The sequence below is a fragment of the Agrilus planipennis genome, unplaced genomic scaffold, assembly GCF_000699045.2.
Source record: "Agrilus planipennis isolate EAB-ADULT unplaced genomic scaffold, Apla_2.0 scaffold78, whole genome shotgun sequence".
NCBI classification, from domain to species: domain Eukaryota; kingdom Metazoa; phylum Arthropoda; class Insecta; order Coleoptera; family Buprestidae; genus Agrilus; species Agrilus planipennis.
This window is the reverse complement of record NW_020438928.1, coordinates 772,062-790,219: the sequence shown is the minus strand read 5'-3', so window position 1 is coordinate 790,219 and position 18,158 is coordinate 772,062. Positions and strand designations below refer to the sequence as shown.

Below are 18,158 nucleotides of genomic sequence, written 5' to 3'. Positions count from 1 at the left end.
ATACGTAACAAAATACAATTAAAATATTGGAGCAGCAAAAAACATCAGACGAAGATAACAGGCTATACGCAATGTATGAATAATAATGTTCGTGTGCAAAATGTGTACTATATTGGTAAATGCATATTATTATAGAATAGTAAAATAATATCTTTTATTTCTCTCCATTTAACGACCACTCTTTATAACGCCGAAAAATGTTCAGTCCGTTAAGTGTCGTTATATAGAGTTTACACTGTATTTATAAATTATATCTTCACTAAGTATTGGTAGATACCCAGGGCAAAGTTGTTTAAAGAAAATTTAAATTATTTTCTTTCTTTGTATGCATTTGACTGTTCTTAATCTAATTTTTTACTGAGTAAAGAAAAAATGGATTTAATAGAAGAAAATACAGGTAAAAGAATTTATTAAAACTCATGATCAATAATGTATTCCATTTACAGCTGGATATTAGACGAAGTTTTTATTGTACAAAGAAATGATTTCCCCATCAGGAAGTTCACCAATTTTGAAGGACAGGTGACTGCAAGTGATGGGCGACATAAAAACCATGTTGCCCAGATACGATACCACACTAAATGTCAGATTGACAGCGGTGTCTCGTTATCATAGGAAATGTCACATCATGGCAGTTCCCCCCACGTTGAACGACAAAAATTTACTGGATAAACAACAAAATCAAAACAATGAGAAACCGATTATTTCCGTTCCGTTTTCCATAACACCAGAAATCCAAGAAATTATCGACAAATGTATGCAAAACAAAAAACCGGAAGAGAATAAGAATAAATTGGTTATAACTTCTGAAAAACTAACAGAACTAAGGAAAAACGTAGAGAATGCGATTAAGGAAAGGAAAACGTTCACTATAAAAGGTATTATTTAACAAAAAAAGAAACTATGGATGTCTTGCATTTCGTATCATATATTCATATCAACCAGTGAAACGGAAAAATTTCAATGGTTAATCAATTTTTAAACAATTATTAATTTAAAAATGTATCATATATAAACAGGAAGTGCAATATACAAGGCTTGGTATACGAAAAAAAGTATTTTCTGAAAATTACATCCGCCAAATATCTTGGAGTCAGGCCAAAAATTTGTGTCTTACCATTCACGGCATATTGATAAATATTCTTGAAGTATAAGATCTGGGATTGTTTTGTTTTTAGATGTCCCCATAAAAAACCTTCCAGATTGTTAATGGAAAGAGCAAGCCAAAAGGATATCCCCGTTCCGCCGAATGATGGGGCCCAGGAACAAAGCGATTAATTAATACCATTTTCACACTTCAGTTTTCCCGATTTCAAATTGATGAGAAATTTTCAGCAAGATAGGCCAACAAGCTGTCCTGCTAATATTTCAATAAATGCTTTGTTGCCGGCCGCATCAGTTTTCGAAACGGGAATATCCCTTGGCATCACTGGAAAAAAACGTTATTCCTCGATTGCCTATCTAGGAATAGTTTTTTATTCTTACTTATAAAATTATTCAGTCAAGTAAAAGTTTTAGTTAAAATTAGGATAAATACATTCTTGAAAACATACAATTGTTGATAACACCGAGATTAGCTATCAATCTGTACCTACAAAGCAGTACCGTGACTAATCGGCAGAAAGACAGGCATACAACGCCCAATGCCACAAATCACGTACAGTTGTTGGTAGTAATCACTTATAATTTTTGGGAAGACCGAAATTAGACTAATGTATACCTACAAGGCAGTATCGTGACTAACTAACAGTGAGACAGACACACAACGTAAAATACCACGATCTAAGTCAGTGAAACTAAAGATTGATTCTTTTGGGGAATATATCTTAAGCAGTGTAAGAGTGCGGTTAGATCCGTAACCAGGTGTTAATTCAGTGGGGGGGAGGGTTGAAATATAGGTTTACAATGCAATCAATAACCTTTACCTGCTTATAATAAAAATTTAAACAAATTTGTGGAACATATTTGTGTACGTAACAAAAATTTCGGATGAGGTTTGATAGCTTGGGTGCAATAGAAAATAAAAAAAAATTTTGCAGTCAAAAATCGAGAATTTCTGTCTCAACAATCATAATTTTTTTCTTAAGAAAAAAATCTAAATTAAAACTAATTATTCTAGGCGACTTTTATGAGGGAGATCAACCTACCCGAAACAATCCCAGAACTTAAGTAATTCATTCAGAAGAAAATTTTAGAAATTCCTGTAAAGTTTAATGTACCATTCTTTCTAACACCGACGGTACCCACAGGGTAGTGCCACATTTGCCGGTAATTTAAATATATTTTTTCATATAGGGAAAAATATAACATCATGTAAATTTTTACTGGCAATTTTTCTTGCATGAAATGGTAACTTACTAAGTCAATAAGTACTAAAATACCTTCAAACTAAATTAAAGTATTGTATAGATGCTTAAATGATAAGTTTAGGAAGACACAAAGTTTTAAATATATGTATGTGGCTTATCCTCTAATATGAAATATTCTCAAACAGGAGCTCGATAGTTCACGACCTCATATGTTGAAATAGCCCGTGTTTGTTAAGCAATGTTTCATACCTACTTACAATATCACGATTTCTAAAATTCACAACAAATTGAAATTTAAAAAAAAAACAAATTTCCCGTCCATTTCCTGATTGCAGCACTAACATTCCTATTAATTTTTCTACGTTCCTCGCCTTGTAGGAGGGTGGAATACTATACGTAATGCCTTTTTGTCAAGAGGATGGATAGAAAAATTTGAAGGTAATAAACCGCCGCCAAAAGGAGCCAGTGGCGTTCCGGCTCCTCCGTCTACCGTAGAAGATTTTACAAACATAATTCCTGCAAAACAAAACTGGGAATCTGATGAAGCATATCGGAAGAAGTGCGAAAGGGTAATAATGTCCCGTATGCTTCAAAACCATATGGTCGATTTTTATTGGAACATGAGACGAGATGGGACCGACTTTCACCATCGGATCAACACACAACAAATAATGAATAGATTTGGACGTTCTTTATTCACTTCGAAGGAAGGTCTTAATTTGCTGCTCCAGGAGATGCATTGGCATAGCGAACCTGGCGTGGCACATGTAAATTTCCCTAGATGTTATACTTTAGGTACTGAAATAAGCGGAAAACTTATCACATTATGTTATTCGAACGTTTACAAAAAAATAACCTTATCGTGCAATTTACCATAGCATTCTTAATACCTAACACAAATTCTTCCCATCTTGTCCAATTATTTGTCCAGTAAGTACTTCCTCATGAAACTTTTTTTTGAAATTATGAATCCATTCCTTCTTCAAAAGTGTTTACTAACCGGTGTGCCAAAATTAACGCAAGATGAAAATGTAGGAACATTAATTCGCCGTCGTGAACAAGAATTGCAAATTTCACGAAGCTCTCTGCTGAAGATCGGTGTCTTCATGTTTACAAAGTTCAATTGACACAAGAACTGAAACCTAATGATCATGCACAGAGAAGAGGGTTTGTTGAACAAAATCATTTTCATCGATGGAGCACATTTTCACATTGATGGCTTTGTTAATCATCTCAATTGCCGCATTTGAGAATCAGAGAACCCGCATTGTCGAAAGATACTCTCAACGTATCACTGTTTGGTGCAGATTTAAGGCTAGAGGCATCACTGGACTATTATTTTCGGAAATGAAAATGGTAAAGCAATTATTATTACTGGCGCTCGATATCGCAACATGATATAGTTTGTTCTGCCCAAATTGAATGATACTGCTGCGAACGGTATGTTGTTTTGAACAAGACGGTGCTAAGAATTGCCCCTCTCCACCACCATTGAATTTCTTTTTACGGGGTTATTTGAAGTCAATGGCTTATGCCAAGAAGCCCCCAAGCACGCGTGCAATGAAGGAGGAAATTTAACGCTGCATCAACTAAATTCAACCACATTTATGCAAAATCGTCATTAAAAAATTTCGACAAGAGTATGTATGTATTAGCATAACCCAATCTTGTGAACTTCAACAAAAAAAAAACAATTTAAAGAAAAAACTGTTTTAATTCAAATCTTGCGTTAATTTTGGGACACCCGATATATCTACCATCAATGTAACTAATTTCTATATTAGTTGGACAGGCAAAAGACAAAGATATCAATGGCAGTTGTATAAGAAGGAAGTCAATCCAAATAAGATTTAATTTGTAGGATTTTTGGACCATTACAGTCATTTTGTGGATGACTTTCGACTCACTGCCTGTACAAGTCTTCTGAAATGGTTTACTAGTAGATATACAAAACAAGACGAACTAACTGTGACTTCTCCAGAAGGTACAGAGCCGTTAACTGCCTTAGAATTTGCCATCAAAAGATGCAACGAATTCGTAAGTAAACAGGAGCACGCCGACATCGATAAAGATTTCGCTGTAGTTTGGAGTAACGAATGGGACCAATTTTTAACGCACTTTTACAACATTATACACTCGGATAAAATGTTCAAGTACTTAAAAGATTTACCTCTAGCTTCATTAAACGTTCAAGCCAAAATAGCTCTAAAAGGGGTAAAGAGACATTGGCCACAAATGGTTATTGACGGAATGCGAAACATCTGGATTCTTAAACCCGGAAATAAATGCCGAGGAAGAGGAATTCAACTTATAAAACATCTCGAAGATGTATCAAAAGTAATGAATATGAAGATGAAATACGTTGTCCAAAAGTACATAGGTATTTTAAATAGTTATGTAAATTAGCAGTAGATCAGATGATTTTTTTCAGAACAACCTCTTCTTATATACGACACAAAATTTGACATACGACAATGGTTCATGATCACCGGTACACACCCATTAACTATTTGGATGTACAGGTTTGTTGATGTTGTTGTTGTTAATTGCTGAAGAATCTATATAAAATATATCCTATATTCTTTTCTTAAATGTACACTTAATTCTTAAGTGATTTTTTACTAGAATCGTCTTATATATATATATTNCATAAATATATATATATAGATGAAGATTTACGAAATTATTTTTTTCGTCATTAGTTTAATGAGTCATCCTCAGGGTTCATCAGAAATGAAATAAGTATTTATTTCTTATTAAAAAAATCGAAGTCAAAATAACGACCTTATTGGTTATTACAATAAAGTGCTTTTTGCCCTCATTTTGGCATTGATTTTAATAATATCTTGAAAGGTGGAGGACTTGGGAATTTAAAGTGTTATCCTGTTCACCACAAGTGTTGAATCTTAAAGATGTCCTATGTAACCATCAGTGGCATGTCTTAGGCATCCAGAAAATCGGCAAACTCACAATTTATTCTGCTAGACTGATATATATATATATAGTTCAAAATCTAACTTTACTCCCTTATTTACAGAGAGAGTTACTTGAGATTCAGCACTCAAATCTTCAGTCTTCAAAATTTTCATGAATCTCTCCATTTGACAAATCATGCCGTGCAGTGTAAATACAAAAATGTTAATCAAAGAGATAAGGCTTTGCCTGACGAAAACATGTGGGATTGTCAAACGTTCAAAGCATATCTAAAGCAAATCGGCCATCCAGACAAGTGGGACATGGTCATTTTACCTGGTTAATTGTCCCATTTTAGCATTTATTAGTTTACAGAATTAATTGGCGTTTCTAGGAATGAGAGAGAATATTATTGGAGCGATGCTCGCTTGTCAAGACACAATGGACAGAAGACCTAACACGTTCGAGTTGTATGGTGCCGATTTCGTTATTAGTGAAGATTATACGCCATGGCTTCTTGAAATCAACTCCAGTCCAGATCTGTCTTGGTCAACCAGCGTCACCGCACGAATGTGTCCACAATGCCTGGAAGATATGGTGAAAGGTAACAAAAATTTTAGTTTGCATGTAAAACATCATTTTGTAACTTGCTGTTCGTTTCTCCTAATTCCAGTAATAATTGATAAAAGAAGAAATCCCAGTGCTGACACTGGAGCATTTGATCTCGTATATAGGCAAAATTTCCCAAAACCGCCCGCTTATTTGGGCATGAATCTATCAGTCAGGGGACACCGAATATTCAGGAAGAAATTAAAACATAAGGACTCCAAAGAAATCAAGGAAGAACAAAATACTTACATAAAAAGGAGAAAGGATCCCGACAATGAATCAAAAAACACGGAATTCACACTTTCAAAGCCGAAGAACTTACCCGCTGTGAACATTGTGAAAATGTACAAGGGTCCCGTCATCGGTGATTTGATTGAAGAGCTTAACATGTCAATGTCTTCTAAGCCAGCGAAACCAGTTACCATTGATACTCCAGAAAATAAGTCGCGTCCTAGTTCCAGAGCTAATTCGACAGGACAACGGCAAAGTAAATCCAAAGAACGTAAAGAGCACAAGGTAGCGATATCAAAAAATCGACCTTTAAAAACTAAACCTATTAAATATGATTTTCTTAACAGAGAAGAAGGTCGCATCGGCGTCACAGTAAAAAATAACGATTTACCCTCAAAATCTCAATATCTGCAACGAGACCTGCTTGGACTGATTAACCGCGAGAATTATTCAAAACAACGTAACATTGGGGTTAAAGGGGATGCTACCAGTGTCTTAATGGTAAAACCGTTTTTTTAAGTAACTCCTATGTAAAATTAACTTGTTAATTCAATAAAGTAGTAAATCATTACATATTTTTTTTTTGTGAATTCTTACACCTACACGAAGAAAACTAAACAACGTAAAAATTACAATTTTCGATTGTATTTGCCGTAGACTTTATTAGGTAACTTGTAATAATCTCAATTTTGACGTTTTTTTAAAAATTATTTCAAGTTTTTAATTATTACAATTTAATTTGTAATATCAACTAAAGTATCTAGTAAACTGGGATTTTATTTTTATAAATTCGGGTCCAAATTTTGTACACGGATTCTTCAAAATTTCTTCCGTCTTTGACGTAAATACATCTTCAAATTCATAACGAAACGGCATCCTAAAGTTCCTGGCGATGTAAAGCGACTCGACTATGGTAGAGGCATTTTAAAATCTTATGGGCCGCAATTCACGCAAGGGACAAGGGACAAGGGACGAGACGGGCCTATTGCGTTCATATTTTATATTTCAAAGCTCTGACTCGACTGGTAACCATTTGCCATTTGTGTCATATTACGAGGGGCGGAATTCAAAATAAATTGTAAACTGTTTCGCAGCGTTTGTAATTCAATGAAACTATTCATTGTTTTGATGAGAATCAACGTATTGATTTGTTCTAGGAGCGTGCTATTAATTGCAATTGAAAATAGATGTGTTTCAGCCCGATATAAAATTATTCTAGCCAAAAGGCCAAGTCAAAAAAATGAAAATCGTGCATAGTCAAAAAGAACATCCAGAGCACAATACAACAATATTGCACAAACTCCTTTTGAAATTGTTTTATAAGAAATGGTGGAAATAAAAAAATCCTGTTGCTGTAAACTAAGAAAATAATGAAATTTCAGTTCTAGTCCAACCCGCAGTTTATCGTTTCCAAAAAGTTAATTATAATCGAGCAACGATAACTGGTTTCTATAAATTTGTTATTATGGACGCATTTACATAAACACTTATCACTTGTTTTTTCAAATTGGAATTTTAAAGACAACACTACACCGACTTTCTATAGAAATTGTATCCCATCATCTCAAACCACCCTGTATACAATAATTTACAAATTTTTGTCAAATATTTGTCAGTTTTTGTCATTTTTTCTGAAATTTTCGTTAAAATTTCACGTTGTTCGTTTCATCATGGTCCAAATTTAAGTTTTTAGCTTTCGTAAACCAAATACAAAAATATGGTCGACAAATACAATACTGTAAAGAGAGAAAATAATACTAAAAAACAGGGCAATTTTTCCTTTCCAAAGGTAATAATTATAAGTGTTCAACTGTTAATATGATAGATAAATAAATTACTTTCTACATACACATTAGATTGGAGGAGAATTATTCAAAATTGTTAAATCAATAAAAGCGAATGTAGACGACTTTTGTGAAATTAAGGATGAAGCCAAAAAAATACCAAGTCCTCACTGTAGCCTCATAATACATTCCTCAGAAAATGGGAAAGGCAATAAGAAAAACAAGAATAAAAATAAATCTAATCGATCTATTCGATCAGGAAGTGGAAATAAGTCGGGCAAAGACACCGATAAAAATAACAAGATAAAAAAGTCAAGTTCAGCGAAAAAGGACAAGTCATTACACACAACGCTGCAATTATTTAAAAATACTCTACTGTCCAGTAATAATTATAGTAATGATGATAATAATAATAATGAAAAGGAACTCTTGCAAAAATCTAGGACAGTAGAAAGGTTAAGGGCTAGGTCAGTATCACCGAAATTGCAAACAACCTCACGCAAACTTACCCCTATTAGACAACGTACACCTAGTCCTCAAACACAGCATTCACTAAACAAAAATACGATGAAAAGAAGTGAATCACCCAATAACAACAACAAGTTACGAAAAAATGAAACACAAGCAGTCAAACCGAAAAATAAACTGCAACTGTTTTCACTTTCGAAGAAAGGAGCGAATGATCCAAAGAAAAACAAAGGACAAAAAGGACAGTTACATTTAAACGAATGCCCTCGGTCTCCCCCTCAGTTTACTCCCATAACTGGAATTGAAATTAGGAAAAAGGAATCCATTAAAAATGTTCCAATGACAAAAACTAGCAAGAGTTTATCTGTATATAAAAGCTTATGTACTTGCTCAAACTCTGATGAATCTCTACAAAGGTAAGCATAAGATTCTGAATTCCAGAAAATATTTTCATAATTCAGGACATAGAACAGATTTCTTACAATAGTTTCTAACACTGTGCAGTGTACGTTTACCCTATTGGCAGGAGCTGAAAATAATACTTATAAAAAAAAGATATAAAGCTAGTTAAGAGATAATATCAATCAATAAAAAAATAATTAATATTACTTGTACGTTCTTCCTAGTTCATGCACAATAAATTTTAACTAATTTAAACTAATAACTAGGTCTTAAACATGGCATATAATCACATTAAAATGGGTTATTAGATCAAGGCAATAGTCACATTTATAGTTAGATTTTTGAAAATGATTTTATTTTAACTGAAACTCAATTTTATATCTCCTTTCTTATTTTTGTTATTATTTCCGTTCATATTTTTTTTTTCAAAATGTATTTAAGAGCTATTAGAATATTTGGATTTTAGTTGCAAATCAGAATGGTTAAGTGATGAACCTACAAAAACGAAAAACATCTTTAATTCTCAAAATGACTCTACCAAGAAGAAGCCTCAAGTGACTGTAAAGTAAGAGCTACAGTATATGTTATATTTCGCAGTATTTTATTCATTCCATTTCAGACCAAAATTATCAAATCCATTAAAGAAACGTACCACTTCCAAAATAATTATGACAGAATTGAAAGAACACAAAGACAAGGGAGTAGAAGTCAATGAAAGGTGATCAATGTCCTTTTCTTAATCCAGAATTCAAAATGATTAAATCTAAGTAAAATAAATACCTACCTATTTCAGCGAAATAACGGCTACGGAAGAAGAAATTCGGATTGTGAATTTTTCAAACAATAAAAATGACAAAATAAAAGATAAATTACATAAGAATAAAAATGCCAAGAATGGCAAAGACAACAACAATGTTTCAAAGGTCAAAATATGTAAGGATAAGCAAGAAACTGAAAACATAAAGAAAAAATTATGTCCTACAGAAGGAGATGAAGAAAAAATCAAAATTGTACAGAAGTCAAACAAAACCTCTCGTTCTAAAATTGCAAATGTGGACGATATAAAACCACCACGCGAAATAGGGAAATCTATAAAAGAACCAAAAAAATCTACAAATGAAGCGACAAAATCTATAAAGGAACTAACAAAATCTATAAATGAACCAACAAAATCTATAAATGAACCAACAAAATCTGTAAATGAACCAACAAAATCTGTAAATGAACCAAGAAAATCTATAAATGAATCAACAATATCTGCAAACGGACCAGAAACATCTGCAAATGAATCACCTTCTAATGAGCCAACAGAGTCTTCAAATGAACCAAAAAAACCAGCAAAATCTGCAATAACTTCAAACAAAAACTGTGACCGAAGAGCACTGCAAGTTTTAAAATTTGACAAAAGGTACTCAATTCATTTTAAATTAGAAGTAAACGGTTTTTTAAAGGCTTTTAACAAAAAATTCAAAACTCAAAGAAATTTTTTTTTGTTGACCTGTATAATTTGTATTAGGTACATTTTATACCTATATACTTTTTCTAGCGGCTATGTTCTGGTTTTATAATGCTATATGATAAAACTAGTGGAATAAATGGGGAATTTATTTATTTTGCTACGTTTTTGTTTCCTTTTATGAGTAATTTCCAATTTTTTAATACAATTTTGTTACCATTTGCACCCACGACAAAGCAAGGAGCGACATACACATAAATTTGTTAGCGGACGGGAGTTGTTCCTTGTTGTAGTCGGGGAAAAGTTAAGCATTCCTGTATATCTTTAAACTTCGAAAAAGTGTGTGTTAATGTTTGTTTCGAAGCTACCTTATTATATGCCTCCGTTAAAAATTCGTACGTTACGTTGTTACGTAGGGGTCGCTCCAGCTCTAATTGTTTATAAAGAAAAATGACCCCCTTCTTTATAGCAATAAATAATCAGACAATAATTATTCGTGTCTGTTGACGATTAACAATATCTCATTAATAGCAAATTGACCAATTTACGTCAATAAAAATTAGTTCGATTCCAAATTCAAAAACATTTTAATGTGATAAAGTCATTAAAAAAGTCATTTTTGCAATAAACAGTCAATTTACAAGAAATTGCACTTTTTTACGTTTTTTTTGGGATTTCTGCAATGACTAATTCACAAAATTAATCGGACCGCGGCTCAAATTAAAGATTTTTAATTTCTCTACAATTTTTATTTGAGACTTATCTTACTAAAAAGCATGCATTGCCTTCTAGATCTAAAAGCCTGGTTTTTGCCAACTTTGGACCTCCCCCATTTGTTAACACACACTTTTTGAAGTTTAAAAATATATAGGAATGCTTAACTTTTCCCCGGCTACAACAAGGATCAACTTCCGTCCGGTAACAAATTTATGTCGGGAAAATTATTTACCGACTAGACTATATAGATTATATACAAAAACAAACAAATATATTATACTAGCGACCCGCCCCAGCTTCGCAAGGGTGCAATGCTGGATACTTAATATACTACTGAATGTCTTTATATACAACATTCACAGCTTTTTTGTCATTAGATAATACAAACCGGCCCTCCTGGCCGGTACCGCCGCAATCGCATGTCCCTGCATTTTAAATCTCTAATATCTTGGAAAATACTGATTTAAATTACATGCTGTAAAGAGCCATATTGATCTATATTGAATGCACAATGTATTTGAAAGTATTTAATTGGACAAGGATTAATGCTGTATTGCTTAGAATCGCTTCGTAAATAAGTCATTATTTCTCATAAAAAGTAAAGGATAAAAATGGTTATTGTGGGTTATCCCTAAGAGATAGACATATACCATCCCGGACTTTTTTGTAGACCTTTTTAAGGTGTACAATATTGTAGTGTATTATTTTGATCTATCTCGTAGGGTTTAGCCAGCGTTTGCAATGTAAGCGCAAAAAATGTGTTTATGTACGACATCACATTACAAACCTCTAAAATTATCAGTGTTTTTCTACTATATTATGCATGTATTATACATATAAACCTTCCTCTTGAATCACTCTATCTATTAAAAAAAAAACGCATTAAAATCCGTTATGTAGTTTTAAAGATCTAAGCATGCATAGGGACAGACAGCGGAAAGTGACTTTGTTTTATACTACAATATATAGTGATAGTGATGATTAATAGTTTTATGCAGTTGAGCTTTACACATTCACAATTCAGAACACTGTTAATAATTTTAGGAATAAGTATCTCGCAGAATAAAATCACATCAAAGATCAAAGTCAAATCCTTCTAATAACTCCACTTTATCTTTCAATGTTTAAAATAAAAGTTGTACACTAAAACGTAAAAGCCCTACAATTGTTTACAATATTTGCAGACCTGTTTTCGGACTAGAAGCAAACAGATCGAAAAATGGTTTGGCAACTAAAAGAACAAAATCGGTATACCACAATATGTGCACCGTTTCAAAACCGCTCTTAAATCAAAATGACGTGCTAGCAAAACCACATACCGCAATGCCCGAAGAATTACGAAAAATCAAAGCGGAAGTAGATAAAGCAGTTGCTCAAAAGAAAATATTTTCAGTCGGCGGAAATTTTTATAGCATAAGAAAAGCTCTTATCAAAAGGGGTTGGGTTGAAAAAATGAAGATTTCTTTTCGTTCGAGTGGTCTGGTACGAAAGCTATTTACCGCAAGTATGGCAGAGCTTTTGGATTTGTTGAAAGATAAAGAGCAGGGATGGCTTGCCAAAAGGATTATAATCACCAGAATGTTGGCGAATCATCCAGTGGATTTATTTTGGGATTATTCCAATAATATTTTTAAGAACAGTTCACAAGGCAATAACAGATTCCCGTTCGTAAACAGATTGAGGACTGGTTTTGGTTATTCGTCCAAAAGTGGCCTTTGCGATACCGTTAAGAGAGCTTATTGGTATCAAATTCCAGGTAAATTATAAAAATCAAAGTCCGATATATTATTAAAACCATTAAAAAAATAGTTCTATTAAAATAGAAGAGGTATTAGGAAGAATAGGAGAACAGAGGACTCTCTCTCGGGAGTCAATAAGAAATAGATGAGATAAGTTGGTAGGACACCTTCTCAGGCATGAAGGTCTAGTCAGAGACATATTAGAGGCAGAAACAGTAGTTAGGAGCGGTAGAGGTAGACCTAGATTGGATTACTGTTCGAAAATAGTTAAGGATGTGGGATGTTCTAGTTTTAGGGAAATGCGAAGTTTAGCTCAGGATAGGAAAGAGTGGAGGTACGTGTCCAACCAGCCTTAGGACTGACAACCTTATGATGATGATTAAAATAGGTAACTGAAAATGAAAAAGCCACATGACTTCTGCTGTAGTCATGTTTTGGTTTTTAGTGGTACACTAAACTACTACCAAATAAATTAATAGAATAAATTAAGAAACGCTCCACAGTTGCTTCGGTCAATTATTACTGCTTTTTATTTTATTCTATTAATAATTAAAATTGGAAAATTAAATTCGAAATAATAATAACCACCAACTCTAATATTAAAATGTATACTCCATTACATTTATCATAAATAAAGGATTTTATTAAGAAAGCTTTGACAACTTGCCAGTGCGAGTTTCTAAGTTTAATTCTTTACTTGCGTCCTAAAATACAAATAAAAGTTACATTCCGAACTATGGTCACAATGCAACGTCAAATAATAGAATTAGTCCAAAAATACGACTTTTTGGACTTTGCATCCATCCATAAGGAATATTAAAATGTGTTTTTATTTTTATGTCGTTAGTTGGAATTCTTGGTTTTGCGGATCTATCATAATTAGAAATCTAACGCAAAAGAACATTATTATGATATTTGGGGTTGTTTTATAGGTGTGTCATGTTTAAACCACCCGAGAACGTACAATTTTGCTCATTCAGGAGATCCGCATGATTTTCTCGATGATTACAAAAGAACAGCCGCAATGTCGGTCTTGAAGTGGATTGTTGAAAGAAGCACTGACAAAGTCATTAAATTAATATCTAACAACGGAAAAATACCCTTGACTATGTTCGACTTTGCTTTGGTTGAATGCAAGAGATACATAAAAATATCTAAGCACAAGGACATTGACATGAGGTTTTCCGAAGCATCTGACTTCGAATGGCACGAATTTTTCGAACATTTTTATGCACTGATACACCTCGGAGAACATTTTAAGAGCAACAACATAGAAACTGTGGAATCAATGGTTCTGAAGTCGAAAATTATACTTGCCAAAGTGAAGAAGTATTTTCCTTACTTGGAAATGGATAACACCATGAACGTATGGATCCTAAAGCCTTGTAATGGATGCAGAGGAATTGGCATTCATTTATGTCGCACATTAGAGTACATTTTGACAATCGTAAAAAATAATCCGCAACGAAAATATGTTATTCAAAAATATATTGGTGAGTTTTCGCATCAATAACTACATTTTTTATTCGATACAACTATACATATAATAAAATCATAGTGTTTAAACTCTGAAGCTTAAGGATGTTTGGGAGGTATGTCAAAATACTACGAGACAAATAAAAATTTGGAAGAACGTTCCTCATTCAATTCTAAAACTCCTGTAAAAATTACAAATCGATTCACTAAACCGTTAAAAAGTTATTGAAATTTTAAAAAATTGTAATTTTACACGTCATTTTATGGAGATTCGTTAACCGAACAGATTAAATTTATTTTTATTAACAGAAAAAAAGCTACCAGAAATTTCAAACTTTTATAATAAGTAACTTGAACTCTGGAGAATCACTTTAGCGTAAGGTTATTCAAATTCACTAAATGGTTATCGAGGAAAAAATGAAAAATTAGCTGAAAATCTCGTTTTTACTTGATAATATAATGATAATATTTATAATTGTCTGAAATAAATGCAATTTTAAAGTTTTAATTATTATTTAAACATATTAAAAAGTTTTACGCTCATTATTAATAGAGATTGAAACTAAATATTTTTTTGTTTCGAAGTTGAAATCAAGGCATATTCACTGCCAAAAGTCAGTTAAAAATTTTCCATATTATTCGTTATTTCTTATTTTATTCAATGTTTTTGGTCAAATTCCAAATTTTCTCTCAAACCGTATACTTTTTTTTAGTATAGATAGTATTTATTTACCTCATGATATGCTGCAAAACCTAATTAATCACGAATTTCTAATTTTATGTACTCTTGTCTCCGATTTTACCTCCCAAACATCCTTAATAACTCAATCAGAACACATTTAATTATATTGATTGAATGCTTTATTGGGGAGTATGGGGCAAAAATTGTATAAAACCAATTGAAATAGAAAAAAAAATGTTTGATGCAATAGTTGTAAGTATAGCTTTTAATAGAAGGTAGATACAAGTGGAGAACTTACATAAAAAATACATAAAGTAGGCTTTAAATTTGGATAGATATTATCTGATTAGGAGAGAGTTAAAATGTTGAGTGATGGTGGAGGAAACAAGGAAAAGAGTACCAACTAAATAAGATATAAAATTGAAAAAATGGAATTTTAAAAATTGATATAAAAAATAGCTACGATAAAGAAAGGAAGGAAGGTAGTAGGTAGTTAAAGCATCAGGAGTAATTACATGAATGTATGAAGATGGATATGGGTGCAGAAAAAAGGTGAAATTAGAATATGGAAGATAATAAGGGGCAAAAATTTCACAAAAACTGACAAGCCAAAGTATGTAGTTTTGTGGAATGCATGAAATCTTTGGCAGGTTGACAATAAGCTTAAGTATGTGAATATAACAAAGATTTGAACGTAATAGCAATATTTAGGGTATGAAATGAAAGTAGAGTGAGTAAATATTAGATGAAGAGAGAAAAAAATGATATGTAGAATATGTAAGAATAGATTTGGATGAAAGCAATGAATTTGTTTGAAATGTAACCCGTTGACAATTTAATTTTTTAACGATCTTTTTCTTTTACCATAATCCTATTTCCAGAACGACCACTGTTAATCCATCATACCAAATTTGATATTCGACAATGGTTTCTAATCAGCAATACAAACCCTTTAACGCTGTGGATATACAAGTAAATACATATATATAGCATATTTTTTGATATTTGATAAATTGAAATTACTCTAAACATTTTTTTCAATTTTTGTGATAGAACCACAGTTAAAGTTTCTTTAGATAGATAGATAGAGCCACATTGTAATTCACTTACAATTTGTTTAAAATAATTTGCCACATTACGTACATTATTAGGCTGGGTTTCCACCGAAGAAACATTGTTGAACTTTTGTGTTGCTATTGTTTGTTCTCGAAAATCTTTAACAAAGTCCCAAAAATTTTCTTTATGTTTCGTTAACTGATGACGGTCTCCATCATGAAACTATTGTAAGCAATGAACTTCAAAAGAAATCAGCAACATAAAGAAATAAGTACCTGTTGCTTTCTCGGTGGAAGCAGTTGATGCAACTTGCTTTTTTTTTTAATATTTACGGGAACAATAGCAATTTCATAACGATTATGTGAAGTTACATTTGATTTTTTTAGTGAGTGCTACGTTCGATTGAGTTCTCAGACATTCAATATCAGGAAGCTTCATGAATCCATACACCTGACAAATAATTCTATCCAAACCCGTTATAGAAATTCAAATCGAGATCCCGCGCTTCCAAAGTGTAACATGTGGAATTTAAATCAGTTCAAAAAATATCTAGAATTGATAGGTCATCCCAACGTTTTCGACGAAATAATCTTTCCTGGAATGAAGCAAAACATCACTTGCGCCATTTTGGCAAACCAAAATCGTATTTACAGAAGGAAGAACACGTTCGAACTGTACGGTTCAGATTTTATGATAACCGAAGATTTTAAACCGTGGTTACTAGAAATTAACTGTAGACCTGCCTTATATGGTTCCACGTCGGTTACAGCAAGACTATGTCCCAAAGTTCTTGAAGACACGATCAAACTCATGGTAGACTATGAACGCAATAAGGAACCGAACTCCAGTAATTTTGAGTTACTTTACAAAGAACAAATAGAAAGACTGCCACGGGTAGACCCGGATTCTTTCGTATTTCATGTTAGATCGTTAACAGAAGATTTCTTCGTCAAACCAGAACACCTTTATCTCACCCTTACTTGGGAAGAAACTGAAGACGATGCCAATGACACAGATCTAACAATCCTTTCTTTAAAGTCCGAAATGAAAAAGACTTTTGGAAGACTGCTGGGTCTGATAAAAACGGAAAAAGAGAAAAGGACAGGTTTAAGTTCCGATTCCCTGATAAACAACAGAATTAGCAGAGGGGTTCAAAGTCAAACTAACACGTTAGAAGGCGCCCTAAAAGACGTCACGGTAATAATGAATTTGGACCACGTAGAGCTTCCTTATTCTACGAATAATATTCACAAATGCCAACTAGCTGGAGGAATGCATTTAGGACAACATCAAATATTTGAAGAAGAAATAGATGAAGACGATGACGAACCAAGTCATTTGGAGGAAATAAGTTCATCCAGCGATACGAAAGAACTGGCAAAGAGTATGATCAGTGGTTTTGTACACCAACTGGAAAAGTTAGAATAGAAGCAATATATGTATGATTATTAGCAATAAAAGGTGAAACATCTACTACAAAATTGTCATTTAATGCAATTTAAACTGAATATTCGAAATGAAAATTATATTTCGTATTCTATTTATTCAATAACTTCCTAACTTCCATAAGTGTGCTAACGACCATTTGTTCTCTAATTTGATTGGATTATAATTTCTTTTATTAACGAAAAAACAATTTTGCAGAAAGCCATTCATGGATAGAATCTTATACATATTAATACATGAATACCAAAGTTTGTCTTAGGTTTTTCGACAGTTTTATTAAAAAAAAAATATATTAACAATTATCCAAATTATTATAAAATGAAAGTTAGGACTAACTTGTAGAACTGTACAAATACTTACAGTGGTAAATTAATTTACCTTGAGACTTGCAAACTACCTTAATTAAGGTAATTTAATTTAAATTAGTCATAATTAAAATACAAATATTTTATGCACATTTAACCGTATTAAAAATACGTACAGTAGAGAACACTATAAAATCAAACAATCATATGTATATTAATCATAAATTAACGAACAACAATAATTTAAAATGGCTAATTATTAAAAATAATGAGTTTTTGTACTTTTTTAAATTTTAAATGAATATAAGAACATTTGGCGACATCTACAATTTGGATTGTAAATATGTATTACACCCCATAATGAATCCTGCAACGTTGAAGGATAATTTGATTTATTGGCCATCTATTTATTAGTTGTTTAACACAGTTGAAATACAGAGTTCATTATCTATTGTGATATATGTTTACAGTTGCAATTATAGATGTCGTTAAATGTTCTTATTTTCATTTAAAATTTAAAAAAGTTTATGAACACTTAAGTATTTATTATCTTTAATAATTGGCT

At 32.4% G+C, this 18,158-nt stretch overlaps 2 protein-coding genes across 2 annotated transcripts; both read left to right on the top strand.

Annotated features, from left to right (window-relative positions):
- The first annotated feature begins 520 nt into the window (after positions 1–520).
- LOC108733700 (tubulin glycylase 3A-like) lies at positions 521–6,584 on the top strand. Its single transcript, XM_018464978.2, has 8 exons — positions 521–878; positions 2,688–3,104; positions 4,171–4,689; positions 4,741–4,831; positions 5,347–5,561; positions 5,617–5,826; positions 5,896–6,347; positions 6,410–6,584. The coding sequence occupies exons 1-8, from the start codon at positions 536–538 to the stop codon at positions 6,443–6,445; spliced, it is 2,283 nt and encodes a 760-aa protein (XP_018320480.1). The 5' UTR covers positions 521–535; the 3' UTR covers positions 6,446–6,584.
- Positions 6,585–7,654: 1,070 nt separating this feature from the next.
- On the top strand, positions 7,655–17,301 carry LOC108733702 (tubulin glycylase 3D-like). Its single transcript, XM_018464979.1, has 9 exons — positions 7,655–7,851; positions 7,919–8,730; positions 9,183–9,281; positions 9,336–9,434; positions 9,510–10,124; positions 12,074–12,645; positions 13,561–14,121; positions 15,668–15,758; positions 16,229–17,301. Exons 1-9 carry the CDS (start codon positions 7,780–7,782, stop codon positions 17,268–17,270), a joined length of 3,963 nt encoding a protein of 1,320 aa, XP_018320481.1. The 5' UTR covers positions 7,655–7,779; the 3' UTR covers positions 17,271–17,301.
- Positions 17,302–18,158: the final 857 nt, after the last annotated feature.

What these genes read in the sequence shown, in the direction of transcription:
- LOC108733700 (XM_018464978.2), top strand. Translation starts at nt 536, where the DNA reads ATGGGCGACATAAAAACCATGTTGCCCAGATACGATACCACACTAAAT. An exon ending in TTAACTATTTGGATGTACAG is followed by an intron (nt 4,832 to 5,346) that starts GTTTGTTGATGT and finishes CCTTATTTACAG; the next exon opens with AGAGAGTTACTTGAGATTCA. An exon ending in AAGAACGTAAAGAGCACAAG is followed by an intron (nt 6,348 to 6,409) that starts GTAGCGATATCA and finishes TTTTCTTAACAG; the next exon opens with AGAAGAAGGTCGCATCGGCG.
- LOC108733702 (XM_018464979.1), top strand. Translation starts at nt 7,780, where the DNA reads ATGGTCGACAAATACAATACTGTAAAGAGAGAAAATAATACTAAAAAA. An exon ending in AAGCCTCAAGTGACTGTAAA is followed by an intron (nt 9,282 to 9,335) that starts GTAAGAGCTACA and finishes ATTCCATTTCAG; the next exon opens with ACCAAAATTATCAAATCCAT. An exon ending in TGTTATTCAAAAATATATTG is followed by an intron (nt 14,122 to 15,667) that starts GTGAGTTTTCGC and finishes TCCTATTTCCAG; the next exon opens with AACGACCACTGTTAATCCAT.